This window comes from Salmo salar, chromosome 11, assembly GCF_965601325.2.
Source record: "Salmo salar chromosome 11, fSalSal1, whole genome shotgun sequence".
Lineage (NCBI taxonomy): Eukaryota > Metazoa > Chordata > Actinopteri > Salmoniformes > Salmonidae > Salmo > Salmo salar.
In genome coordinates, this window is record NC_138301.1 from 120,987,217 (window position 1) to 121,014,974 (window position 27,758).

General features: G+C 44.9%; 1 protein-coding gene across 2 annotated transcripts in view; it reads left to right on the forward strand.

Moving 5' to 3' along the window:
• Positions 1–955: 955 nt before the first annotated feature.
• ltn1 (listerin E3 ubiquitin protein ligase 1) overlaps positions 956–27,758 on the forward strand; it is an 89,344-nt gene continuing 62,541 nt past the window's right edge. For both annotated transcript variants that reach the window (XR_014379503.1, XM_045690252.2), the window contains exons 1-15: positions 956–1,114; positions 1,565–1,771; positions 8,447–8,545; positions 8,652–8,711; positions 10,074–10,244; positions 11,773–11,825; positions 12,881–13,061; positions 13,159–13,332; positions 16,820–17,010; positions 17,906–18,053; positions 19,147–19,410; positions 19,931–20,245; positions 20,459–20,613; positions 21,265–21,358; positions 22,270–22,495. Coding sequence is in view for 1 of the 2 variants with exons in the window: in XM_045690252.2 (XP_045546208.2) it covers positions 1,073–1,114; positions 1,565–1,771; positions 8,447–8,545; positions 8,652–8,711; positions 10,074–10,244; positions 11,773–11,825; positions 12,881–13,061; positions 13,159–13,332; positions 16,820–17,010; positions 17,906–18,053; positions 19,147–19,410; positions 19,931–20,245; positions 20,459–20,613; positions 21,265–21,358; positions 22,270–22,495 (2,380 nt within the window). In the remaining variant the exon portion in view is untranslated. The remainder of the gene's footprint in view (positions 1,115–1,564; positions 1,772–8,446; positions 8,546–8,651; positions 8,712–10,073; positions 10,245–11,772; positions 11,826–12,880; positions 13,062–13,158; positions 13,333–16,819; positions 17,011–17,905; positions 18,054–19,146; positions 19,411–19,930; positions 20,246–20,458; positions 20,614–21,264; positions 21,359–22,269; positions 22,496–27,758) is intronic.

Sequence of the window (27,758 nt, forward strand, 5' to 3'; positions counted from 1 at the left end):
AACAAGTATTATGCAGAATTATTGAAGAACCACTTATTAATAACAGTATCAATTTAGGTTTTGTAAGTATCAAGGTAAGGTGACTTTTTTGGGTTTAGAAGCATTCGATTTTGCCATCGCATTTATTATTTTGGATTTGTGTGCCCATGAAAGCTGTTTCCACCCTGTAATATAAGAAGACTACAAATATTACACTGCATTTCTGAGATCTCTATACAACACAAAACTGTCATATTTTTTACAAGGTTCAAGTTCAATATCTAATTTAACTGACTAATGCTTAATATAACAACAACTTACACTGCCATAAATGCAAGGACAGAAAAGTAATTTTTTATGTCACACGATTTTGGACAAATCCATTAAGACACCAATCATGATAAAGGGTTAAACATCAATTTTATTGCAAATAGCTATGACCCCCCCTTATATATATTCATGTTATGACATGAAAACAATTGCCATATTATTATCAATGACGTATCAACAGCTGTAACACATTTTTCAGTGCAGGAAATCCTCACTGGAACTAGTTTATAGAAAGAAACATTTGCATATTCCCGTTAGGGAATAACTTCACTGTGAAGTACACATATGCAATAACTCATTTCGCCCTTGCACTCCTTGTAAAACAACAAAAAAATGATAGGTATAGGGTCACGTCTACAAAACTCAGTGCATTTTGTTCTTAACAGATTGTTTTGGGCAACAGAAAACTGTAATGAGATCGTCCTTTTCCACGATCAGCAGAATATAAACCCAGTTCCATCTCGCTCCACTGTTGGCCAATGCACTTTCTCTCTTCAGATTTATACATCCGGTGAAACATATTTTTGGTTTTTACCAGGTCTTCTAGTATTCGGGAGTCTTTTTGCACTTCCGGTGAAACATCCGGCTCCTAGTTCTAGCTGCGCTATGATGACGTATTTCCGGTATATTTTATTTTCTTCCGGTTTTTTCGGGTAACTGTTGTGACGTGTTTTCCATTTTTCTGACCCCATGCTTTTTGGCTTTGGTTCGCTATCACATGTTTAAAAGTTAATAACTTAATCTGTAAAATAAAATACATAAAATGGGAGGAAAGAATAAACAGCGAACGAAAGGAAACGTTCGGGTAAGTTTCCTCGCCAGATATACATTCTCTCGCTATTCTAACGTTAGTCATGTGTGTGGTTAGCTTAGCTAGCTACAAAAACATTAGGTAAGCTGGGTGATACCCGGAATCATTGGGATGTCCCTACCCTAAATCATAACCTCTTACCGTTATCGGTTTAAATGTCAACTTTAATGGTGTAACGTCAAAGTTGGGATGTCCTATTCCCAATGATCCCGGTTAGCACCGACCCGTTAATAAGTAACGTTAACTTGCCAATTCAAAGTTCACGCCAGCATAACTTTCCAGAATGTCATGTTTTGATACAATCAACTTAGGACTCAACTAACTAGTTTGTCTGCGAGTTACCCGGTGTTACGTATGGTAATGTTATGACCAATGTGTTATATAACTACCTAACAACTCCAGTTGTGAATCTGACATTTTCGTCCGATCATCTTCCACCACCAGCCGTCCAGCAGCGGGAGGGCTGCCGAGTTGCTGGCCCGGGAGAGTGGTGTCGTTCCCGGGTTCGTGGGGTTCGGCACCACAGCGACCACAGAGCTGGGCTATGTGCCTGCTGTCCATGGGGCAGAGGAGATTGACAACCTGGTTGATGCTGACTTCCGCCTGGTGTTGAGGAAACTATCCAAGAGAGACACAGTCACCAAACTGAAGGTAAGATCTTAGAGAGAGAGACCAAACTGAAGGTAAGATCTTAGAGAGAGTCACCAAACTGAAGGTGAGATCTTAGAGAGAGAGACCAAACTGAAGGTGAGATCTTAGAGAGAGAGAGTCACCAAACTGAAGGTGAGATCTTAGAGAGAGAGACCAAACTGAAGGTGAGATCTTAGAGAGAGAGACCAAACTGAAGGTGAGATCTTAGAGAGAGAGACCAAACTGAAGGTGAGATCTTAGAGAGAGAGAGACCAAACTGAAGGTGAGATCTTAGAGAGAGAGACCAAACTGAAGGTGAGATCTTAGAGAGAGAGACCAAACTGAAGGTAAGATCTTAGAGAGAGAGACCAAACTGAAGGTGAGATCTTAGAGAGAGAGAGACACCAAACTGAAGGTGAGATCTTAGAGAGAGAGAGTCACCAAACTGAAGGTGAGATCTTAGAGAGAGAGACCAAACTGAAGGTAAGATCTTAGAGAGAGACCAAACTGAAGGTGAGATCTTAGAGAGAGAGACCAAACTGAAGGTGAGATCTTAGAGAGAGAGACCAAACTGAAGGTAAGATCTTAGAGAGAGTCACCAAACTGAAGGTGAGATCTTAGAGAGAGAGACCAAACTGAAGGTGAGATCTTAGAGAGAGAGAGTCACCAAACTGAAGGTGAGATCTTAGAGAGAGAGACCAAACTGAAGGTGAGATCTTAGAGAGAGAGACCAAACTGAAGGTGAGATCTTAGAGAGAGAGACCAAACTGAAGGTGAGATCTTAGAGAGAGAGAGACCAAACTGAAGGTGAGATCTTAGAGAGAGAGACCAAACTGAAGGTGAGATCTTAGAGAGAGAGACCAAACTGAAGGTAAGATCTTAGAGAGAGAGACCAAACTGAAGGTGAGATCTTAGAGAGAGAGAGACACCAAACTGAAGGTGAGATCTTAGAGAGAGAGAGTCACCAAACTGAAGGTGAGATCTTAGAGAGAGAGACCAAACTGAAGGTAAGATCTTAGAGAGAGACCAAACTGAAGGTGAGATCTTAGAGAGAGAGACCAAACTGAAGGTGAGATCTTAGAGAGAGAGACCAAACTGAAGGTGAGATCTTAGAGAGAGAGAGACCAAACTGAAGGTGAGATCTTAGAGAGAGAGACCAAACTGAAGGTGAGATCTTAGAGAGAGAGACCAAACTGAAGGTGAGATCTTAGAGAGAGAGACCAAACTGAAGGTGAGATCTTAGAGAGAGAGAGAGACCAAACTGAAGGTGAGATCTTAGAGAGAGAGACCAAACTGAAGGTGAGATCTTAGAGAGAGAGACCAAACTGAAGGTGAGATCTTGGAGAGAGAGACCAAACTGAAGGTGAGATCTTAGAGAGAGAGACCAAACTGAAGGTGAGATCTTAGAGAGAGAGACCAAACTGAAGGTGAGATCTTAGAGAGAGAGAGACCAAACTGAAGGTGAGATCTTAGAGAGAGAGACCAAACTGAAGGTGAGATCTTAGAGAGAGAGAGACCAAACTGAAGGTGAGATCTTAGAGAGAGAGACCAAACTGAAGGTGAGATCTTAGAGAGAGAGACCAAACTGAAGGTGAGATCTTAGAGAGAGAGACCAAACTGAAGGTGAGATCTTAGAGAGAGAGAGACCAAACTGAAGGTGAGATCTTAGAGAGAGAGACCAAACTGAAGGTGAGATCTTAGAGAGAGAGAGACCAAACTGAAGGTGAGATCTTAGAGAGAGAGACCAAACTGAAGGTGAGATCTTAGAGAGAGAGACCAAACTGAAGGTGAGATCTTAGAGAGAGAGACCAAACTGAAGGTGAGATCTTAGAGAGAGAGACCAAACTGAAGGTGAGATCTTGGAGAGAGAGACCAAACTGAAGGTGAGATCTTAGAGAGAGAGACCAAACTGAAGGTGAGATCTTAGAGAGAGAGACCAAACTGAAGGTGAGATCTTAGAGAGAGAGAGACCAAACTGAAGGTGAGATCTTAGAGAGAGAGACCAAACTGAAGGTGAGATCTTAGAGAGAGAGAGACCAAACTGAAGGTGAGATCTTAGAGAGAGAGACCAAACTGAAGGTGAGATCTTAGAGAGAGAGACCAAACTGAAGGTGAGATCTTAGAGAGAGAGACCAAACTGAAGGTGAGATCTTAGAGAGAGAGAGACCAAACTGAAGGTGAGATCTTAGAGAGAGAGAGACCAAACTGAAGGTGAGATCTTAGAGAGAGAGAGACCAAACTGAAGGTGAGGTCTTAGAGAGAGAGACCAAACTGAAGGTGAGATCTTAGAGAGAGAGACCAAACTGAAGGTGAGATCTTAGAGAGAGAGACCAAACTGAAGGTGAGATCTTAGAGAGAGAGACCAAACTGAAGGTGAGATCTTAGAGAGAGAGACCAAACTGAAGGTGAGATCTTAGAGAGAGAGACCAAACTGAAGGTGAGATCTTAGAGAGAGAGACCAAACTGAAGGTGAGATCTTAGAGAGAGAGACCAAACTGAAGGTGAGATCTTAGAGAGGGAGAGAGAAGGAAAGAGATATACACCTTTGAAGAGGCCAAATCAACCTTCATACCGCATCGCGCCTCCCAAATTTTGTAACGATGCGGAGGTCTCCACATTGGCATGATTGGTTGACTGGGGGCGGTACATCCTGTAAAAAAACTAACTCACTTCCTTGACATCTTCCTACACAACAGCTCTGTTCCGCGAAGCGCAAGATGTATGAATGCCTTGACTTCTGCAGCGGCCGCATCGCAGCAAATGCTTTTACGGCGAATGCAGATGCTGGGAATGACCATAACGCCTCATTTAGTAGCTGTAATGCTGAGGCAGCATTGGTATGCACTATTTAAGCTTTTGATGGTTGCTAGGCAGCGCCCGTTACTACTCATCCTGGCAGTTGTAAAACCTTTTGTGAGGCCATTTCACCCATCACCTCCACCACATGCACTGTTTTCTAAACCACAACTACATGGATCCAGAACGAATTACTGTGGGAATAAATATCACTGAATTACAAAAAAATATTGTAATAAAGTAGGCTAGTGCAATTGAAGGCATCAAATTGTTGCTTACTTAAACTCCCAAGGTAATCGAATCGTTATAATAGGATTTGAATCAATAGCCTACCCGCGTGTGGTGAACTATTTCATTATCGTTTCACGTTGCTTTGAGGTCGTGTCTACACTTGACACTTGCATGCGACTATCATAATATGAAGATCACATTGAAAAGACGGGTGTAGACGCACCCAGAAGTGGCTTTGTGGTCTGATTGTGTTCAGATCAGGCTGGCCTCTTCAGAGGGTGCCGTCCAGTTGTTGTTTTGTCATATTGTTCCTATTCCACTGTTTGTAGAATGTGTACTGGCATTTTAATATGGCGAATATGGGAAAGGGGAATCCAGACACACTGTGGACACGGTAGACCCATTTTAAATATAGGTATAGATGCATAATGTGTTCTGAATACCATGATCAGAATTCCATGATCAGAATCAAAAGCTGCATGGAATGTCAAGTCTAAACACGGCCTGAGGAGAGCGTGGGATCTTGACTAATAAATCAATCAATAAATGCCAGATTTTTATTTTCACTGAATCGCCGTTTGGATATTGATTATGCTACCATTAGGCTGGGGGGGGGGAAATGTGAGGCGAGAGTGCTGTGATCATCTTGTCTGGTTGGGTCATTGATCAGCACTGATCAGAACATTTTGGCAGCACGATATTTAGCCTAACAAGTAGATTTCTTTTTGCTCTTCAGTCGCTCTGCCGCTCTGTAGCTTTGGCCTACTGTCGACCAAAAGCCTGTGACTTAATCCATCAATGTGATTTTGTTAAACTGAATCTGCGTCTGTATATTTGGTTAAATAACAGGTGGTGTAGCTCGTTTGTTAATCTATAACTGATTAGAAACATTTAGCGTGTTATAATGTAGCCTGACTCAACTGTAGGCCTATTGTTTTGCTCGATAGCGTATCGGCAACTACAAAAAAAAGGATTCCTGCGGAGGTCGTGAAATATGAAGACGAGACTTGCGTGTTTTTGTAAATATAGATTGCTATTGTTTTCTATCAGTATCGTGATATAGATACTGCCAACGTAAGACCCTACGCCTGCTCCCCGACAAAGCGTAGTGAGGGTAGGAAAGAGATGAAATATGGATTTAAAAAAATAAATAAAAAAATCATGGGTTCTGTTTCAACATATCACTTTCTTAATATGACAGTGATTCCACATGTTGCCTTGCTGCAAGTTGTGTGGGGGAAAAACAATATTTGTATTTTATTTTGTTACATTATATTCCTAGCCTACTATAAAATATGTGTGTTGACTGTGATCAGGGTAGTCTAAGTGTGTCTTGTCTGTTTTAATGAACATAATAACTGTTGTTTTAATGTGCATGGCACAGCCATTCAGCATATAGACTACACAGACCAGTAACATAATGAAACAAAGAATATGCCATTCTGTTCTTTTTGAAAATATATTTTATCAGTCTATAATGTTTATTTGGACCTGCCTAAAACAATTTATGGGTTTCTTTGTGATGGGGTACATTCAATGGGTTTATTAAAATAGACCCATATCGGCCCACGTCTACCTCCACTCCTACACTAGCCAGCATATCGACCCACGTCTACCTCCACTCCTACACTAGTCAGCACATCGACCCACGTCTACCTCCACTCCTACACTAGTCAGCACATCGACCCACGTCTTCCTCCACTCCTACACTAGCCAGCATATCGACCCACGTCTACCTCCACTCCTACACTAGTCAGCACATCGGTCCACATCTACCTCCACTCCTACACTAGCCAGCACATCGGTCCACATCTACCTCCACTCCTACACTAGCCAGCACATCGACCCACGTCTACCTCCACTCCTACACTAGTCAGCACATCGGTCCACATCTACCTCCACTCCTACACTAGCCAGCACATCGACCCACGTCTACCTCCACTCCTACACTAGCCAGCATATCGACCCACGTCTACCTCCACTCCTACACTAGTCAGCACATCGACCCACGTCTACCTCCACTCCTACACTAGTCAGCACATCGACCCACGTCTTCCTCCACTCCTACACTAGCCAGCATATCGACCCACGTCTACCTCCACTCCTACACTAGTCAGCACATCGGTCCACATCTACCTCCACTCCTACACTAGCCAGCACATCGGTCCACATCTACCTCCACTCCTACACTAGCCAGCACATCGACCCACGTCTACCTCCACTCCTACACTAGTCAGCACATCGGTCCACATCTACCTCCACTCCTACACTAGCCAGCACATCGACCCACGTCTACCTCCACTCCTACACTAGCCAGCACATCGACCCACGTCTACCTCCACTCCTACACTAGTCAGCACATCGACCCACGTCTACCTCCACTCCTACACTAGTCAGCACATCGGTCCACGTCTACATCCACTCCTACACTAGCCAGCACATCGGTCCACGTCTACCTCCACTCCTACACTAGCCAGCACATCGGTCCACATCTACCTCCACTCCTACACTAGCCAGCACATCGACCCACATCTACCTCCACTCCTACACTAGCCAGCACATCGGTCCACGTCTTCCTCCACTCCTACACTAGCCAGCACATCGACCCACATCTACCTCCACTCCTACACTAGTCAGCACATCGGTCCACGTCTACCTCCACTCCTAAACGTCTCCGCCCCTAAACGTCTCTCTCCGCCCCTAAACGTCTCTCTCCGCCCCTAAACGTCTCCCTCCGCCCCTAAACGTCTCCCTCCGCCCCTAAACGTCTCCCTCCGCCCCTAAACGTATCTCCGCCCCTAAACGTCTCTCTCCGCCCCTAAACGTCTCTCTCCGCCCCTAAACGTCTCCCTCCTCCCCTAAACGTCTCTCTCCGCCCCTAAACGTCTCTCTCCGCCCCTAAACGTCTCTCTCCGCCCCTAAACGTCTCTCTCCGCCCCTAAACGTCTCTCTCCGCCCCTAAACGTCTCTCTCCGCCCCTAAACGTCTCTCTCCGCCCCTAAACGTCTCTCTCCGCCCCTATAAACGTCTCTCTCCGCCCCTAAACGTCTCTCTCCGCCCCTAAACGTCTCTCTGAGCGTCTCTCTCCGCCCCTAAACGTCTCCTTCCGCCCCTAAACGTCTCCTTCCGCCCCTAAACGTCTCCCTCCGCCCCTAAACGTCTCCCTCCGCCCCTAAACGTATCTCCGCCCCTAAACGTCTCTCTCCGCCCCTAAACGTCTCTCTCCGCCCCTAAACGTCTCTCTCCTCCCCTAAACGTCTCCCTCCTCCCCTAAACGTCTCTCTCCGCCCCTAAACGTCTCTCTCCGCCCCTAAACGTCTCTCTCCGCCCCTAAACGTCTCTCTCCGCCCCTAAACCGTTCATGTGTGCAGGAGATATAAAAAGATTTTCTGAGCTAGAATGTGGTAAAAAATGGGACTGTTTGAATTGGGCTCTAAAAAAAAACATTGTCAGATTAAAATAAAATACAGGCAGCATACCATAAAGACTAATAGAGTACCAAAAACTGATATCAGAGTACCAGTCGCTTCAGTTCCCTTGGGAGAAGAATGTTCTAGACTTAGTGCACGCAAACAGACACACACACACACACACACACACACACACACACACACACACCAGCCCTGTCCCGGAGGCTCTGACATTTTGCTCTCTGTTTCTCCCCTACAGGCAGTGCAGGAGTTTGGGGCTATGTGTCAGGAGCGGGACTCAGAGGTCGTTAAAGGAGTTCTACCTTACTGGCCCAGGATCTACTGCAAGATTTCAATGGTGAGTCTTAGTGAGCTGCTACACTTGGAGGGGGTCTCAAGTGTTTGCATTTTCTATGTGATCCTTGTGGGACTTGAACCCATGACTCTGATGTTGTTGATTCCAGGACCACGACCGACGTGTGAGAGAGGCCACCCAGCAGGCGTTTGAACAACTGGTCCTGAAGGTGGGAGACAGCAAGACGGACGGACAGACAGACAGCAAGATGGACAGACACACAGACAGCAAGACGGACGGACAGACAGACAGCCAGACGGACGGACAGACAGACAGCAAGACGGACAGACAGACAGACAGCAAGACGGACGGACAGACAGACAGCAAGACGGACAGACAGACAGACAGCAAGACGGACAGACAGACAGACAGCAAGACGGACAGACAGACAGACAGACAGCAAGACGGACGGACAGACAGACAGCAAGACGGACAGACAGACAGCAAGACGGACAGACAGACAGCAAGACGGACAGACAGACAGCAAGACGGACGGACAGACAGACAGCCAGACGGACGGACAGACAGACAGCAAGACGGACAGACAGACAGACAGCAAGACGGACGGACAGACAGACAGCAAGACGGACAGACAGACAGACAGACAGCAAGACGGACAGACAGACAGACAGACAGCAAGACGGACAGACAGACAGACAGACAGCAAGACGGACAGACAGACAGCAAGACGGACAGACAGACAGCAAGACGGACAGACAGACAGCAAGACGGACAGACACACAGACAGCAAGACGGATAGCAAGACGGACGGACGGACAGACAGCAAGACGGACGGACAGACAGCAAGACGGACGGACGGACGGACAGCAAGACGGACGGACGGACAGCAAGACGGACGGACGGACAGCAAGACGGACGGACGGACGGACAGCAAGACGGACGGACGGACGGACAGCAAGACGGACGGACGGACGGACAGCAAGACGGACGGACGGACAGACAGCAAGACGGACGGACGGACAGACAGCAAGACGGACGGACGGACGGACAGACAGCAAGACGGACGGACTGACGGACAGCAAGACGGACGGACAGACAGCAAGACGGACGGACGGACGGACAGCAAGACGGACGGACGGACAGCAAGACGGACACACCTGTATAACCCACTGATCTCTGTATGACCCACTGATCTCTGTATGACCCACTGATCTCTGTATAACCCACTGATCTCTGTATAACCCACTGATCTCTGTATGACCCACTGATCTCTGTATAACCCACTGATCTCTGTATAACCCACTGATCTCTGTATGACCCACTGATCTCTGTATGACCCACTGATCTCTGTATAACCCACTGATCTCTGTATAACCCACTGATCTCTGTATAAGCCATTGATCTCTGTATAAGCCATTGATCTCTGTATGACCCACTGATCTCTGTATGACCCACTGATCTCTGTATGACCCACTGATCTCTGTATGACCCACTGATCTCTGTATGACCCACTGATCTCTGTATGACCCACTGATCTCTGTATGACCCACTGATCTCTGTATGAGCCTAGGTGCGGCGTAGTCTCGCCCCCTACCTGAAGAGTGTGATGGGCCACTGGCTGCTGTCTCAGTGTGACAGCTATCCCCCTGCTGCCTCTGCTGCCTGCCAGGCCTTCAGCGCTGCCTTCCCCCCCAGCAAACAGGCTGAGGCTCTTAGCTTCTGCAAGGACGAGGTTCTCACTGTGAGTAGTCTATATTATAGTGAAGAGAGGTCTTCACTGTCAGTAGTCTATATTATAGTGAAGAGAGAGATCCTCACTGTCAGTAGTCTATATTATAGTGAAGAGAGGTCTTCACTGTCAGTAGTCTATATTATAGTGAAGAGAGGTCTTCACTGTCAGTAGTCTATATTATAGTGAAGAGAGGTCTTCACTGTCAGTAGTCTATATTATAGTATAGAGAGAGGTCTTCACTGTCAGTAGTCTATATTATAGTGAAGAGAGGTCTTCACTGTCAGTAGTCTATATTATAGTGAAGAGAGAGGTCTTCACTGTCAGTAGTCTATATTATAGTGAAGAGAGGTCTTCACTGTCAGTAGTCTATATTATAGTGAAGAGAGAGGTCTTCACTGTCAGTAGTCTATAGTATAGTATAGAGAGAGGTCTTCACTGTCAGTAGTCTATATTATAGTGAAGAGAGGTCTTCACTGTCAGTAGTCTATATTATAGTGAAGAGAGGTCTTCACTGTCAGTAGTCTATATTATAGTGAAGAGAGGTCTTCACTGTCAGTAGTCTATATTATAGTGAAGAGAGAGGTCTTCACTGTCAGTAGTCTATATTATAGTGAAGAGAGGTCTTCACTGTCAGTAGTCTATATTATAGTGAAGAGAGAGGTCTTCACTGTCAGTAGTCTATATTATAGTATAGAGAGAGGTCTTCACTGTCAGTAGTCTATATTATAGTGAAGAGAGGTCTTCACTGTCAGTAGTCTATATTATAGTATAGAGAGAGGTCCTCACTGTCAGTAGTCTATATTATAGTGAAGAGAGGTCTTCACTGTCAGTAGTCTATATTATAGTGAAGAGAGGTCTTCATTGTCAGTAGTCTATATTATAGAGAGAGGTCTTCACTGTGAGTAGTCTATATTATATTATAGAGAGAGGTCTTCACTGTCAGTAGTCTATATTATAGTAAAGAGAGAGGTCTTCACTGTCAGTAGTCTATATTATAGTATAGAGAGAGGTCTTCACTGTCAGTAGTCTATATTATAGTATAGAGAGAGGTCTTCACTGTCAGTAGTCTATATTATAGTATAGAGCGAGGTCTTCACTGGCAGTAGTCTATATTATAGTATAGAGAGAGGTCTTCACTGTCAGTAGTCTATATTATAGTGAAGAGAGGTCTTCACTGTGAGTAGTCTATATTATAGTGAAGAGAGGTCTTCACTGTCAGTAGTCTATATTATAGTATAGAGCGAGGTCTTCACTGTCAGTAGTCTATATTATAGTATAGAGGTCCTCACTGTCAGTAGTCTATATTATAGTATAGAGGTCCTCACTGTCAGTAGTCTATATTATAGTATAGAGGTCCTCACTGTCAGTAGTCTATATTATAGTATAGAGGTCCTCACTGTCAGTAGTCTATATTATAGTAAAGAGAGAGTTAGGTTGGGTTAGGTGGGGTGGTGTTGAGGGAGATGATTGTCAAAATGATGAAGAGGTCTTTAACCTGAGTGACGATGATGATGATGATGATGATGATGAACTTCAGGTGCTTCAAGACAACTTGCTGAAGGAGACCCCAGACACCCTAAGTGACCCACAGTGAGTAGTTCATCTATTTTTTTTTAAATAACATCTGACTGTTGTTTTGCACCCATAGTAAGCTGGGTACTTGACAATAAGGAAGAATGAAGTCATACCCATAATGCCAGAGTAGCTGTGATCTCAAGTGCAGACTAAATAACCCTGGCTAGGGGCTGATAGGCCAGCAGCAGAGGTAGAGACTGACTGATTCATTAACCTGTTGGTGATGTGTTATATGATAGGCCAGCAGCAGAGGTAGAGACTGATTCATTAACCTGTTGGTGATGTGTTATATGATAGGCCAGCAGCAGAGGTAGAGACTGATTCATTAACCTGTTGGTGATGTGTTATATGATAGGCCAGCAGCAGAGGTAGAGACTGACTGATTCATTAACCTGTTGATTGATGTGTTATATGATAGGCCAGCAGCAGAGGTAGAGACTGACTGATTCATTAACCTGTTGGTGATGTGTTATATGATAGGCCAGCAGCAGAGGTAGAGACTGATTCATTAACCGGTTGGTGATGTGTTATATGATAGGCCAGCAGCAGAGGTAGAGACTGACTGATTCATTAACCTGTTGGTGATGTATTATATGATAGGCCAGCAGCAGAGGTAGAGACTGACTGATTCATTAACCTGTTGGTGATGTATTATATGATAGGCCAGCAGCAGAGGTAGAGACTGATTCATTAACCTGTTGGTGATGTGTTATATGATAGGCCAGCAGCAGAGGTAGAGACTGATTCATTAACCGGTTGGTGATGTGTTATATGATAGGCCAGCAGCAGAGGTAGAGACTGATTCATTAACCGGTTGGTGATGTGTTATATGATAGGCCAGCAGCAGAGGTAGAGACTGACTGATTCATTAACCTGTTGGTGATGTATTATATGATAGGCCAGCAGCAGAGGTAGAGACTGATTCATTAACCTGTTGGTGATGTATTATATGATAGGCCAGCAGCAGAGGTAGAGACTGATTCATTAACCTGTTGATTGATGTGTTATATGATAGGCCAGCAGCAGAGGTAGAGACTGATTCATTAACCTGTTGATTGATGTGTTATGAGGAGTGTTCCAGAAGAGGAGAGGGAAGCGAAGTTTCTCCGTCTACTTACCAGCTCTCTACTGGGGGTGAAGAGACTACTGTCCTCCTTACCCCAGACAGACACACACAACCTACAGGACAGACTGACACACCTCCTCAACCAGGCCAAGTTCTGGAAGTACAGCAGACACAAGACCCCACAGGTACGGAGATAGGGTACACACACACACCTACACACACACACACACACACACACACCCCCTCCACTAACCTCCTCGGTGTGTCCTCTGGTCTCTCTAGGTGCGTGGTGCTTTCTTCGAGGTGGTCTCTTCCCTGTGTGAACACACTCCAGGTCTGGTGCAGACGGAGGCTGCCAGAGTTTGTCCTGCTGTTCTGCTGTCTATAGACGACACGGACCCGGTGGTGCTGCCTCCTCTCTGGGAAGCTGTACTCCACACACTCTCCACCTTAACAGTAAGTCTTTTGGGTGTGATTTAACCACAGACCTTCAAACCGGGTAGGTAGTGATAGGGCTGACGTCATCTACTATATTTCTATGGAAATCTCCCGGGATTATTTGAAGCTTTGCCATTTATTTCTGAACGGGGTTGAATGGCACACAATTTTTTTTGGGGTTTGTTGCTAAGGATCATGGTGAACGTGGCCGTAACTAGGAAATGATTGTGGTCGTTGTAGTCTTTTTCCATGTTGCCTGATGGCGTAAACCTGGTTTTAATGTCTATGAACCGGATGATGGTCCACTGTTAAACCTTTGCAGCAGACGCTTCATTTGAAAGCTCAGCGTTACCAACAACCTAGCCAGGTCAACGTTGGAAAACAAAAAAAGGACGGCAAATACGATCATCAGAATTACAGCTCTTTAGAGTGACTATTTTTTTATTTTCCCATTATTTAACTAGGGCAAGTCAGTTAAGAACAAATTCTTATTTACAATGACAGCCTACCAGGGAACAGTGGGTTAACTGCCTTGTTCAGGGGCTGGACAACAGATTTTGACCTTGTCAGATCGGGGGATTCGGTCTTGCAACCTTCCGGTTACTAGTCCAACGCTCTAACCACTAGACTGCCTAGCACTGTTAATTCCAGAACATGGTGACTCTATGTTCTCCATTCTGGTCAGTCCCTCCATCTCTACTCTGTCAGCTCCATAGACATTGGTCAGTCCCTCCATCTCTACTCTGTCAGCCCTATAGACATTGGTCAGTCCCTCCATCTCTACTCTGTCAGCTCCATAGACATTGGTCAGTCCCTCCATCTCTATTCTGTCAGCTCCATAGACATTGGTCAGTCCCTCCATCTCTACTCTGTCAGCTCCATAGACATTGGTCAGTCCCTCCATCTCTACTCTGTCAGCTCCATAGACATTGGTCAGTCCCTCCATCTCTACTCTGTCAGCTCCATAGACATTGGTCAGTCCCTCCATCTCTACTCTGTCAGCTCCATAGACATTGGTCAGTCCCTCCATCTCTACTCTGTCAGCCCTATAGACATTGGTCAGTCCCTCCATCTCTACTCTGTCAGCTCCATAGACATTGGTCAGTCCCTCCATCTCTACTCTGTCAGCCCTATAGACATTGGTCAGTCCCTCCATCTCTACTCTGTCAGCTCCATAGACATTGGTCAGTCCCTCCATCTCTACTCTGTCAGCCCTATAGACATTGGTCAGTCCCTCCATCTCTATTCTGTCAGCTCCATAGACATTGGTCAGTCCCTCCATCTCTACTCTGTCAGCCCTATAGACATTGGTCAGTCCCTCCATCTCTACTCTGTCAGCTCCATAGACATTGGTCAGTCCCTCCATCTCTACTCTGTCAGCTCCTATAGACATTGGTCAGTCCCTCCATCTCTACTCTGTCAGCTCCATAGACATTGGTCAGTCCCTCCATCTCTACTCTGTCAGCTCCTATAGACATTGGTCAGTCCCTCCATCTCTATCTCTGTCAGCTCCATAGACATTGGTCAGTCCCTCCATCTCTACTCTGTCAGCCTCCTATAGACATTGGTCAGTCCCTCCATCTCTACTCTGTCAGCTCCATAGACATTGGTCAGTCCCTCCATCTCTACTCTGTCAGCCCTATAGACATTGGTCAGTCCCTCCATCTCTACTCTGTCAGCTCCATAGACATTGGTCAGTCCCTCCATCTCTACTCTGTCAGCCCTATAGACATTGGTCAGTCCCTCCATCTCTACTCTGTCAGCTCCATAGACATTGGTCAGTCCCTCCATCTCTACTCTGTCAGCTCCATAGACATTGGTCAGTCCCTCCATCTCTACTCTGTCAGCCCTATAGACATTGGTCAGTCCCTCCATCTCTACTCTGTCAGCTCCATAGACATTGGTCAGTCCCTCCATCTCTACTCTGTCAGCCCTATAGACATTGGTCAGTCCCTCCATCTCTATTCTGTCAGCTCCATAGACATTGGTCAGTCCCTCCATCTCTACTCTGTCAGCTCCATAGACATTGGTCAGTCCCTCCATCTCTACTCTGTCAGCCCTATAGACATTGGTCAGTCCCTCCATCTCTATTCTGTCAGCTCCATAGACATTGGTCAGTCCCTCCATCTCTACTCTGTCAGCCCCATAGACATTGGTCAGTCCCTCCATCTCTACTCTGTCAGCTCCATAGACATTGGTCAGTCCCTCCATCTCTATTCTGTCAGCTCCATAGACATTGGTCAGCCTCTCCGTTTCCATTTGACAGGCTTGTTGACACTGCAGTTTTCATTCATGTGTTAAGAGCGTTAATGAGGGCGCAAGCTTCCTCATAGCCTGCTGGCCCGTGATTTGTCCGCGTCAGCACATAGTCCTGTGTGACAACAAATGTAGTAGTCAGAATGAATCCGTATTTAATTATATATCTAGTAGTGAGAATAAATCAGTATTTAATTAAATATCTAGTAGTGAGAATAAACCAGTATTTAATTAAATATCTAGTAGTCAGAATGGCTCATTATTTAATGAAATATCTAGTAGTCAGAATGGATCAGTATTTAATTAAATATCTAGTAGTCAGAATGGATCAGTATTTAATTAAATATCTAGTAGTCAGAATGGATCAGTATTTAATTAGTCATAATGGATCAGTATTTAATTAAATATCTAGTAGTCAGAATGGATCAATATTTAATTAAATCTCGATTTTGTAGCAAACTTCCAAAGAATTCAACGTGGGTATCGAAGTTGATCATAATAAACACGTTTTAAAATCCCCAAATAAGGACGTTAAAAAATGTATATGTATTTGGTGATTGTAATTTCCATAGGGTTTCACCGATGTGCATCAGTCAGAAAACTGATTCAAACATTATGAATCGCCAGTTCACCAATGTTTTTTACGTATTCGTTTTATTTCTTCCTCATTACGAAAATACTGAATTGATCCAGCCTCTCCTCCAGCCTCTCCTCTAGCCCCGTCCTCTAGCCTCTCTTTCAGCCCCGTCCTCCAGACTCTCTTTCAGCCCCGTCCTCCAGACTCTCTTTCAGCCCCGTCCTCCAGACTCTCTTTCAGCCCCGTCCTCCAGACTCTCTTTCAGCCCCGTCCTCCAGACTCTCTTTCAGCCCCGTCCTCCAGCCCCGTCCTCCAGCCCCGTCCTCCAGCCTCTCCTCCAGACTCTCTTTCAGCCTCTCTTTCAGCCTCTCTTTCAGACTCTCTTTCAGACTCTCTTTCAGCCTCTCAAACTTGTGTGCATGTAACTGCCTATGCCATTGATCTAGAAGTCAGATAACTGTGCACAGCTGCTGGCGCCAACGAGAGGTAGCCCTAACCCCATCCCTGTTCTAGTATTCGTAGTCTACATCTGCACCATACCTTCAGCATTCAGTCAGATGTTTTTAAAATGGCTTTTGCATTTTATTAAATCATAGGCTTTATTAATTAAAGGGGAAAACGTGTAATGTGCTGGGTCATTGTTACCAAGTACGCCCTCTGTCTCTGTCCCAGGACTGTTGGAGTCATGTCAACGCCAGGAAGGCTGTTCTGCCTAAACTGTGGTCCCTGTTAAAGGATGGAGGTAAAGGTTCGGCTACAGCCCTCCACCCTAACCTGCTGCCCCTCATCAGTAAACTACCCACTGAGGTCACTACACCTAACCTAGACTTCTACACAACCTTCTACAGCTGTCTCATACAAGGGTAAGGAGAGGGAGGTTGGTGAAGGAGAGAGAGGGGGGTTGGGGGGAGGAGAGAGAGGGCGGTGGGGGGGGGAGGAGAGAGAGGGGGGTTGGGGGGAGGAGAGGGAGGGCGGTGGGGGGGAAGGAGAGGGAGGGCGGTGGGGGGGGAGGAGAGGGAGGGCGGTGGGGGGGGAGGAGAGAGAGGGGGGTTGGGGGGAGGAGAGAGAGGGGGGTTGGGGGGAGGAGAGGGAGGGCGGTGGGGGGGGAGGAGAGGGAGGGCGGTGGGGGGGAGGAGAGGGAGGTTGGGGGAAGGAAGGAGAGGGAGGTGGGGGGGAAGGAGAGAGAGGGCGGTTGGGGGGAGGAGAGAGAGGGGGGTTGGGGGGAGGAGAGAGAGGGGGGTTGGGGGGAGGAGAGGGAGGGCGGTGGGGGGGGAGGAGAGGGAGGGCGGTGGGGGGGAGGAGAGGGAGGTTGGGGGAAGGAAGGAGAGGGAGGTGGGGGGGAAGGAGAGAGAGGGCGGTTGGGGGGAGGAGAGAGAGGTTGGGGGAAGGAAGGACAGGGAGGTTGGGGGAAGGAAGGAGAGGGAGGTGGGGGGAGGAGAGGGAGGGCGGTTGGGGGGAGGAGAGGGAGGTTGGGGGGAGGAGAGGGAGGGCGGTGGGGGGGAGGAAGGAGAGGGAGGTTGGGGGAAGGAGAGAGAGGGCGGTGGGGGGGAGGAGAGGGAGGGCGGTTGGGGGGAGGAGAGGGAGGTTGGGGGGAGGAGAGGGAGGGCGGTGGGGGGGAGGAAGGAGAGGGAGGTTGGGGGAAGGAGAGAGAGGGCGGTGGGGGGGAGGAGAGAGAGGGGGGTTGGGGGAGGAGTGTGTGTGTTATCCCATCGGAGAGTCCAGCTGCAGTATTTAACCCAGAGTGTGTGTGTGTTGCAGCTTGTCCAGTGAGCGTGCTGTGTCCAGTCCATCAGAGAGTGCTGCTATAGTGGTGTCAGCAGTCGAGTGTTTGAGATACACTGTGTTACAGAATACTGAGGAAGAGGAGGAACACACACAAATACGCTCCGTGCTCCTAGAACAACAGGTAACAACACGCTCCGTGCTCCTAGAACAACAGGTAACAACACGCTCCGTGCTCCTAGAACAACAGGTAACAACACGCTCCGTGCTCCTAGAACAACAGGTAACAACACGCTCCGTGCTCCTAGAACAACAGGTAACAACACGCTCCGTGCTCCTAGAACAACAGGTAACAACACGCACCTAGAACAACAGGTAACAACAGGTAACAACATGCTCCTAGAACAACAGGTAACAACAGGTAACAACATGCTCCTAGAACAACAGGTAACAACAGGTAACAACAGGTAACAACATGCTCCTATAACAACAGGTAACAACATGCTCCTATAACAACAGGTAACAACAGGTAACAACATGCTCCTAGAACAACAGGTAACAACAGGTAACAACAGGTAACAACATGCTCCTATAACAACAGGTAACAACATGCTCCTATAACAACAGGTAACAACAGGTAACAACAGGTAACAACATGCTCCTATAACAACAGGTAACAACAGGTAACAACAGGTAACAACATGCTCCTATAACAACAGGTAACAACATGCTCCTAGAACAACAGGTAACAACAGGTAACAACATGCTCCTATAACAACAGGTAACAACAGGTAACAACAGGTAACAACATGCTCCTATAACAACAGGTAACAACATGCTCCTAGAACAACAGGTAACAACAGGTAACAACAGGTAACAACATGCTCCTATAACAACAGGTAACAACAGGTAACAACAGGTAACAACATGCTCCTATAACAACAGGTAACAACATGCTCCTAGAACAACAGGTAACAACAGGTAACAACAGGTAACAACATGCTCCTATAACAACAGGTAACAACATGCTCCTATAACAACAGGTAACAACATGCTCCTAGAACAACAGGTAACAACAGGTAACAACATGCTCCTAGAACAACAGGTAACAACAGGTAACAACAGGTAACAACATGCTCCTATAACAACAGGTAACAACATGCTCCTAGAACAACAGGTAACAACAGGTAACAACAGGTAACAACATGCTCCTAGAACAACAGGTAACAACAGGCACATACACAGAATTATAATATATCTTTCCTCTCTGTCCATAGCTCCTCCCCCTCATTGACAGTGCCCTTGGAAGCCCCTCCCTCCAAGCCGGTCCCCTTTTCCCATTGGTTACGGACATGCTCATCTCCTGGGAGAAGAGGGCTGGACTCCAGGATGTGGGTGTGCTTAGCGAGGGAGAGAACGAGGTTGTCTTTGATAGGCTGCTGGCAGACTTCTGGGAGGGGCTTAGGGTGATGTTCGCCCGTCGTGTACAGAGTGACAGTCTGGAGCTGAAAGACCTGGAAGGAATGTCCTCGCTGCTACAGGTATGTGTGTCTGTCTGCCTGTTTGTATGTCTCTAAGTGTCTGTCTCTCTCTCTCTTTCTATCTCTCTGTTTCTCTCTCTCTCTCTCTCTCTCTCTCTGTCTCGCTCTGTTCTCTTTCTCTCTCTCTCTTTCTCTCTCTCTCTGTTTCTCTGTCTCGCTCTGTTCTCTTTCTCTCTCTCTCTTTCTCTCTCTCTGTTTCTCTCTTTCTCTCTCTCTCTTTCTCTCTCTCTGTTTCTCTCTTTCTCTCTCTCTGTTTCTCTCTCTCTCTCTCTCTCTGTCTCGCTCTGTTCTCTCTCTCTCTCTCTCTCTCTCTCTCTCTCTGTTTCTCTCTCTGTTCTCTTTCTCTTTCTCTCTCTTTCTCTCTCTCTCTGTCTCTCTGTTCTCTCTCTCTCTCTCTCTCTCTCTCTCTCTCTGTTTCTCTCTCTGTTCTCTTTCTCTTTCTCTCTCTTTCTCTCTCTCTCTGTCTCTCTGTTCGCTCTCTCTGTTTCTTATTATTTCTATCCATCTCTATCTCCTCCAGGTGATGCAGAGCCCAGTGAGTGCAGGCAGGAAGCAGACCAAGAAGAAGAGATCGGTGAAGATCTGTTTCTCTGAGCCAGAGAGTTCTGGTTCTCCAGAGGAAGAGGACGAGGTGGCGCTGAAGTATGCCCAGCTGGAGGCCCCTGAGCTGGGCCAGGAGACAGCCGAGGGCCCCCTGAAGAGCTGGCACCTAGAGGAGATTGTCTGTCAGCAGGCACAGATCAGTTACTCCCATGTGAATGAGAAGAACTCAGAGAGGCACCTGGTGTACCTCTCTCTTCTTCTTCGCTCCTTCCATACCCCCAGGGTCTTCACCGTGAGTCTTCCTTCCTTCCTTCCTTTTAGTCCATTTTCTCTACTGTGTTCTTTATTGGAGATAAACTGTTATTTTCTTCACAGTAACATTATCAGTCACAGATATATTTTGTATATTGATTGCAGGAAGTCACCTTTTAACATCATACTTCATTAGCATTATATTGATTCTAACTCTTAGTCAAATAATGATTTCTCTAATCTTTCCCCCCAGATGCTGCTCATCACATCAGAAGAGGAGCAATTAAAAGGGAAGTATGAACAGAAGGCAGACGGAGGAGGAGGAGGAAGTGGGGTGCCCCCTCCCAGTAACCCTGCTGTGCGGTTTCTGCTGGAACATGTGGTGTTGTGGCTGGGGCAGGAGGACAGGTAATGTACACACTCATTAAAATATAAATAAAGAAATATATAAATAAATATATATATCTATATATATCTATATATATATATATATCTATATATATATCTATATATCTATATATATATCTATATATATATATATATATATAGATAGATAGATATATCGGCCAAACCCGGACGACGCTGGGCCAATTGTGTGCCGTCCTATGGGACTCCCAATCACGGCCGGATGGGATTTAGCCTTGATATCATATTGTTATAAGGTGCTTTAAAAGCGTCTGCTATTTACTATATATTACTAGAATCAGAACTGAATTTCAAAGCGGCAAATTATACTAGAAATGTATTTTGGTGGTGTACATCCACATGAACATCAACAATCAATACTGCTTACGGCTATCACCGTCAACACAGTCCTCTTCCTGGAGATCTACCCATGGCTGCGCCCCTGCCCAGTCATGTGATATTTTTTAGTGACCAGTATTAATAAAGTGACCATTGTTCCTTGACTATGTATGTAGGGCTGCAGGGTTGCGTAACCGGGTGGTAACCGGCTAGTAACAGTGACTAAAGTTCAGAGATGGTGTTCAGTTCTCATATTATATTACATTATATTATATTATATCATATCATATTATATTATGTTATATTATATTACAGGAGAGACACCAGTTACCTGGTAGAGATGGTGTTCAGTTCTCTACGCTGTTGCAGTCCACAGGAGACCACACGCATCCTCAACCATATCACCACGGTAACGTCAACTCTAACTATCATCGCTGTAACTCTGTCAACTCTAACTGCCAATTCCCTGACTCTTAGCTCTGTAGCTGCCAATTCCCTGACTCTTAGCTCTGTAGCTGCCAATTCCCTGACTCTTAGCTCTGTAGCCGCCAATTCCCTAACTCTTAGCTCTGTAGCTGCCAATTCCCTGACTCTTAGCTCTGTAGCCGCCAATTCCCTAACTCTTAGCTCTGTAGCTGCCAATTCCCTGACTCTTAGCTCTGTAGCTGCCAATTCCCTGACTCTTAGCTCTGTAGCTGCCAATTCCCTAACTCTTAGCTCTGTAGACGCCAATTCCCTGACTCTTAGCTCTGTAGCCGCCAATTCCCTGACTCTTAGCTCTGTAGCTGCCAATTCCCTGACTCTTAGCTCTGTAGACGCCAATTCCCTGACTCTTAGCTCTGTAGACGCCAATTCCCTAACTCTTAGCTCTGTAGCTGCCAATTCCCTGACTCTTAGCTCTGTAGCTGCCAATTCCTTGACTCTTAGCTCTGTAGCTGCCAATTCCCTAACTCTTAGCTCTGTAGCTGCCAATTCCCTAACTCTTAGCTCTGTAGCTGCCAATTCCCTGACTCTTAGCTCTGTAGCTGCCAATTCCCTAACTCTTAGCTCTGTAGCTGCCAATTCCCTGACTCTTAGCTCTGTAGACGCCAATTCCCTGACTCTTAGCTCTGTAGCCGCCAATTCCCTGACTCTTAGCTCTGTAGACGCCAATTCCCTGACTCTTAGCTCTGTAGACGCCAATTCCCTGACTCTTAGCTCTGTAGCCGCCAATTCCCTGACTCTTAGCTCTGTAGCTGCCAATTCCCTGACTCTTAGCTCTGTAACTCAATAGTATGCTGGTAGAGATGGTCCTAGCCTTATTCTCTGTCTCACCTACAGATGGATCTGAAATGGGGAGTTCTTCTCCAGATCATACAAAAGGCGTGTGCGGACCCTGTATCTCTGCAGGCGTGTGGTGATTGGTTTAAGGGCTCCGTGCTGGGTGAGCGGCTGCTGGGGTTGGCTGAGGAGCTGTGTGAGGCGGGACTGAAAGGGTCCGGCTCCGCCCCTAATAGGGACAGCTGGGCTCTGATCAGCCTAGCGCTGTCTCAGCATCATAATAATGGTGAGAATACACACACACACACACACACACACACACACACACACACACACACACACACACACACTAATTAGCCTAGCGCTGTCTTAGCATCACAATAATGGTGAACACACACTAGGGATGTGCACGGTTATTCAAATGTCGAATTGGACATTACTATTCCAATACAGAGTATTTTGTGTAAGTATTTATTTCTGCGAGGAAATACTTTTTTTTTTTTATATGCCTATTTTAACACTAAAAAGGCTTTCTCTAAAAATGTAGTTGCGAGCAGCAATGAACGGGGTTCAGGTGATGATGGAAAGGACACAAGATCAGATGGATAACAACGGAAGCGCTCTTATCATGTAGGAACTATATTCCTTTATGTGCAGTCAGTGAAAGCATTACCTTGTTTATCTTTTAATACCACAAGGATGACGCAAGTGAAGCTTGGTCTAGTGTTGTAGGTTGGTTATCTTGGAATTCAGCAGGTAATCATTCTTAAAGTAATTACTTTAAGAATGTATTGAGTTTATATACCAATTCTGGGGTCAATTTTCCTGAATAAAATATCCACTTTTTCACTACAACCACATAATAGGGCAACAATATGTGATTTTATACAGGTCTACTAATCAGGGTTTGGAACCACAAATATTTTCCAATCGTTTTGTTCTGAACAGAACCACAATTGTTTTTTGTTTTTCGTTCCACTGTTCCGACCAGGAAAATAAAGTTCTGAACCGGTTCGAACCCCCCAAAATACTGGTTTATGACAATTCCACAACTTGCCCGAAATGCGCCCGGATGACCGAACGCAAGCACAACGATCCGCCGTATCCGAAAGACACGTAGCCCTGTCGATCTAACCCTGTCACTGTGACTGACCACCTGTGGGAGCGACCATGGCACTTTTTCTTATGTTGAGGACCATCAAGACATTTTTCTTTCTTTTCCTTTTCTGACTTGTGAAATCACATTTTTTTTATTACATTTTTTTTTACATTTAGCTCATTCAATTGCTCAACTAATCAACGCGCGTAGAGCTGGCAAGTTAGTTGTTTACATGCGTGACGGACAGACAAGTGTAGCCTATAGCACGAGATGCGACTGAAGTTTTTGCGGGTGTAGAGAGAGCGAGAGAGTGTTGAGGAGGAGGCCTCGAAGCGCCGGGCATCTTATGACATGCATTATATGAATTAGGTCCACAGATATACCTAGGTTGGAGCGGCTTCTATGGGCGAACTTTGAATGTCCTTTGAGATAGCTCACAACCTTGAGCTAGCTAACAACCTTGTGTGTGCAGAGCGGCACCAGAATTAAAAACAAGTTTTACCTTTTTGTAGTTAAATAAATCCAACGTGAAACATGATAACTATGCCTAACAGTATCCTTAACTACCATTTTAACCTCTTACATCTAGACGTTCCGCTAGCGGAACACCTGCTCCAATATCCAATGATAGGCGTGGCGCGAATTACAAATTCCTCAAAAATACAAAAACTTCAATTTTTCAAACATATGACTATTTCACAGCATTTTAAAGATGAGACTCTCCTTTATCGAACCACACTGTCCGATTTCAAAAAGGCTTTACAGCGAAAGCAAAACATTAGATTATGTCAGCAGAGTACCAAGCCAGAAATAATCAGACACCCATTTTTAAAGCTAGCATATAATGTCACAAAAACCCAGAAGACAGCTAAATGCAGCACTAACCTTTGATGATCTTCATCAGATGACACACCTAGGACATTATGTTATACAATACATGCATGTTTTGTTCAATCAAGTTCATATTTATATCAAAAACCAGCTTTTTACATTAGCATGTGACGTTCAGAACTTCCGGGGAATTTGCTAACAATTTACTAAATTACTCACGATAAACGTTCACAAAAAGCATAACAATTATTTTAAGAATTATAGATACATAACTCCTCTATTCACTCGATATGTCCGATTTTAAAATAGCTTTTTGGTGAAAGCACATTTTGCAATATTCTAAGTACATAGCCCAGGCATCACGGGCTAGCTATTTCGACACCCGGCAAGTTTAGCACTCACCAATATCAGATTTACTATTATAAAAGTTTGATTACCTTTTGTTGTCTTCGTCAGAATGCACTCCCAGGACTGCTACTTCAATAACAAATGTTGGTTTGGTCCAAAATAATCCATCGTTATATCCGAATAGCGGCGTTTTGTTCGTGCGTCCCAGACACTATCCGAATGGTAAAGAAGGGTCGCGCGCATGGCGCAATTCGTGACACAAAAAAATCTAAATATTCCATTACCGTACTTCGAAGCATGTCAACCGCTGTTTAAAATCCATTTTTATGCCATTTTTCTCGTAAAAAAGCGATAATATTCCGACCGGGAATGTCCATTTAGCTAAACAGAGGAATGAAAACAAACCTTTCGGTCGACGCGGGCACGAGCCTGAGTCTCACAGTACTGTAACCAGCCACTACCCAAACGCGCTACTTTGTTTCAGCCAGAGCCTGCAAAGCCACGATTCCGCTTTTTGCCGCCTTCTGAGAACCTATGGCAGCCGTAGGAAGTGTCACGGGACAGCTAAGATCCTCACTCTTCAATAAACAGAGACAAGAAGAACGACACCTTGTCAGACAGGCCACTTCCTGCATGAAATCTTCTCAGGTTTTTTGCCTGCCATATGAGTTCTGTTATACTCACAGACACCATTCAAACAGTTTTAGAAACTTTAGGGTGTTTTCTATCCAAAGCCAATAATTATATGCATATTCTAGTTACTGGGCAGGAGTAGTAAACAGATTAAATCGGGTACGTTTTTTATCCAGCCGTGAAAATACTGCCCCCTAGCCATAACAGGTTAAAGGAGTTAATCCTTTCTTTAGCTAATAAAAACGAAACTGACTTTATCTTCTAAATCAAGCGTCAATGTAACGTCAGTACATTACATTGTAACGTCAGTACAGCCTGTGCTTCGGAGGTGGGAAGGGGCGGGTAGTCTAAACGTGCACTGGCAAAGAATTTCAGCTTGCAAGCAGACACTGGAATACGTTTCTGAGTGACACAGTGAGGGCTTTGTAGAGGCACTTTGTTGCGTTTTTTTTTTGGGGGGGGGGGGGGGGCATCTAGTGGTGTAGCGTGGCCGGCTTTGAATGCAGCAACTGATCATTCTTAAATTCATTGTGTATCTGGACTCAATCTGATTCATGGTTTCATGAATAATATAAGAATATTCTTTAAATATTTGTTTGCATTAGCGTATGTACTAACGTGCGTCTGTAAGTACAGAGCGGCCGTATTTGAATGCAGCAACAATACTTTCTCAACCATTGACGACTGATGTAAAAACAAATACCAAATCTGGAGTGAATCTGACATTATGGTTCATGAGGTGAAGATGATTACAGATGGTTTTGAGCATTAGTGTTACGTTATTAATAATTTAGCTTTTTTTTTTTTTAATTTTGCAATGTTTACCAAATTCAGTGTGGTTTATCTTAGGGACGTCCATGATAGCGAAGATACGTTTCTAGTTGATAGGCCACTGTGGAGTGGATTTACAGTGATTTTTTTTAAAATTTAAAATGTAAAATATTTTTTGATTTGTCAATAACTCAGCCATATTTTTATCAATTCCTTAGCTTTTCTCAAACTAAGTTAAGAAGTGTACCATGGTCCTGCATTCCAAATTTGATCCACTGGTCCATTTCTTTTTTTTTTTTGTGCAAATTTCTGCTTATTGGCGTATGTTATAGTGTGGCCATCTTTGAATGCATCAGTGTTATTTTCACAAACTCTAGGGACTATTGTGTTGAGTCCAAAGACCAAATTTGAACTGAATCTGACTTTTAGTCCATGAGATTTTTTTTATTTTTTTTAATGATAATATTAAGCGTTAGTGTTACGAGTCAAAAAAGTAAATTGTTGAGTTTCCTTATTTTTTAAGATATCAATGCCAAACTTAACATGGTTCATCATGATAATGTCTTTGATGAACCCAATAAGTTAAACGTTGATAGGCCGTTGTAAAGTGGATCTACAAAGGATTTAAATGAACACGTAAAATTTGATTCCTTGATTTATCAATAACTCAGCCATCTATTAAAAAACAACTCCCTTAGCTTTTCTAAAACTAAGTTAAGAGTTTCTACATTTCTAATTAGTGTTATTTGGACTTATGTTTCATGAGAGATATTTCTACTGTTTTCAAAAAATTCCAAGATGAAGGAAAATCTATCCTGACAGACCTTATGGGTCAAATTTGTTCAGCTTGAGGAAAGACGTGTACATACAAAGTCTCAAGGTCAAACGGGGCGGTATATATGAGGGTCTGTGAGACTGTTTATAACAGCGTCACCTATAGGCCAATTGGTGCAATTATTTTGGTATCTAGTTACTCAAGTCCTCTTCTTTCTGTGTGCCAAATAAATGTAAAAAAAAAAAAACATACCAATCTATGCTTGAGTTATTTATAGTGCTGAGAGATTACCCAACTTTAAAAATATATATATATTTTATTATTATTAAAGAACTAATCGACCAACATTGGTTCAATTACTTGAATTCCATATAGTTTGGCTTTTTGTGAGCCCAACGCGCCTTTTTTCTAGAGAGAAATCAAATCTTTCATGAGAGAAATAAGAGAAATCAAGTCAAGAACTATGTGGGATGCTGGGCTGAAGGGCGTTGTAGTTTTATTTAAGCAAAGTCAACCTAGTTCCTATAGCGTCATGGTTGCACCATTACCACTCGAACGACTTGCAGAAGATCTGCCCCCATTTTACTGGTGCAACATTTTTATCCTCCTAAAGCGACTCGTATTTTACTTTCATAAACCACGTCGTGGACTGTTCTAAAACGTTTACAGGGTCGTTAACCGTTTGCTTACACTTTGTTCAGCCATGTTACCTCATTGGCTAGCTAGCTAACAACCTGCTAACTTGACCAGTATATCCAAATATTCTGGGGCATAGAAAGAAAAGTGTCGATGGCGTTCCATCGAAATCCTGCTTGAGAATGAAACAACTGAACAAATGAACAATGAAACAGCACAGCAAGTAAGTGAAAGAAATAGGTTTTGATTATGTTTTACTGGTAATGGGGACATACGTAAAAGCCAACAAAATTACGTGTGTGTGTGTGACCTTTATTTAACTAGTCAAGTCAGTTAAGAACAAATTCTTATTTACAATGACAGCCCGGATGACGCTGGGTCAATCGTGCGCCGCCCTATGGGACTCCCAATCACGGCCGGATGTGATACAGCCTGGATTCGAACCAGGGACTGTAG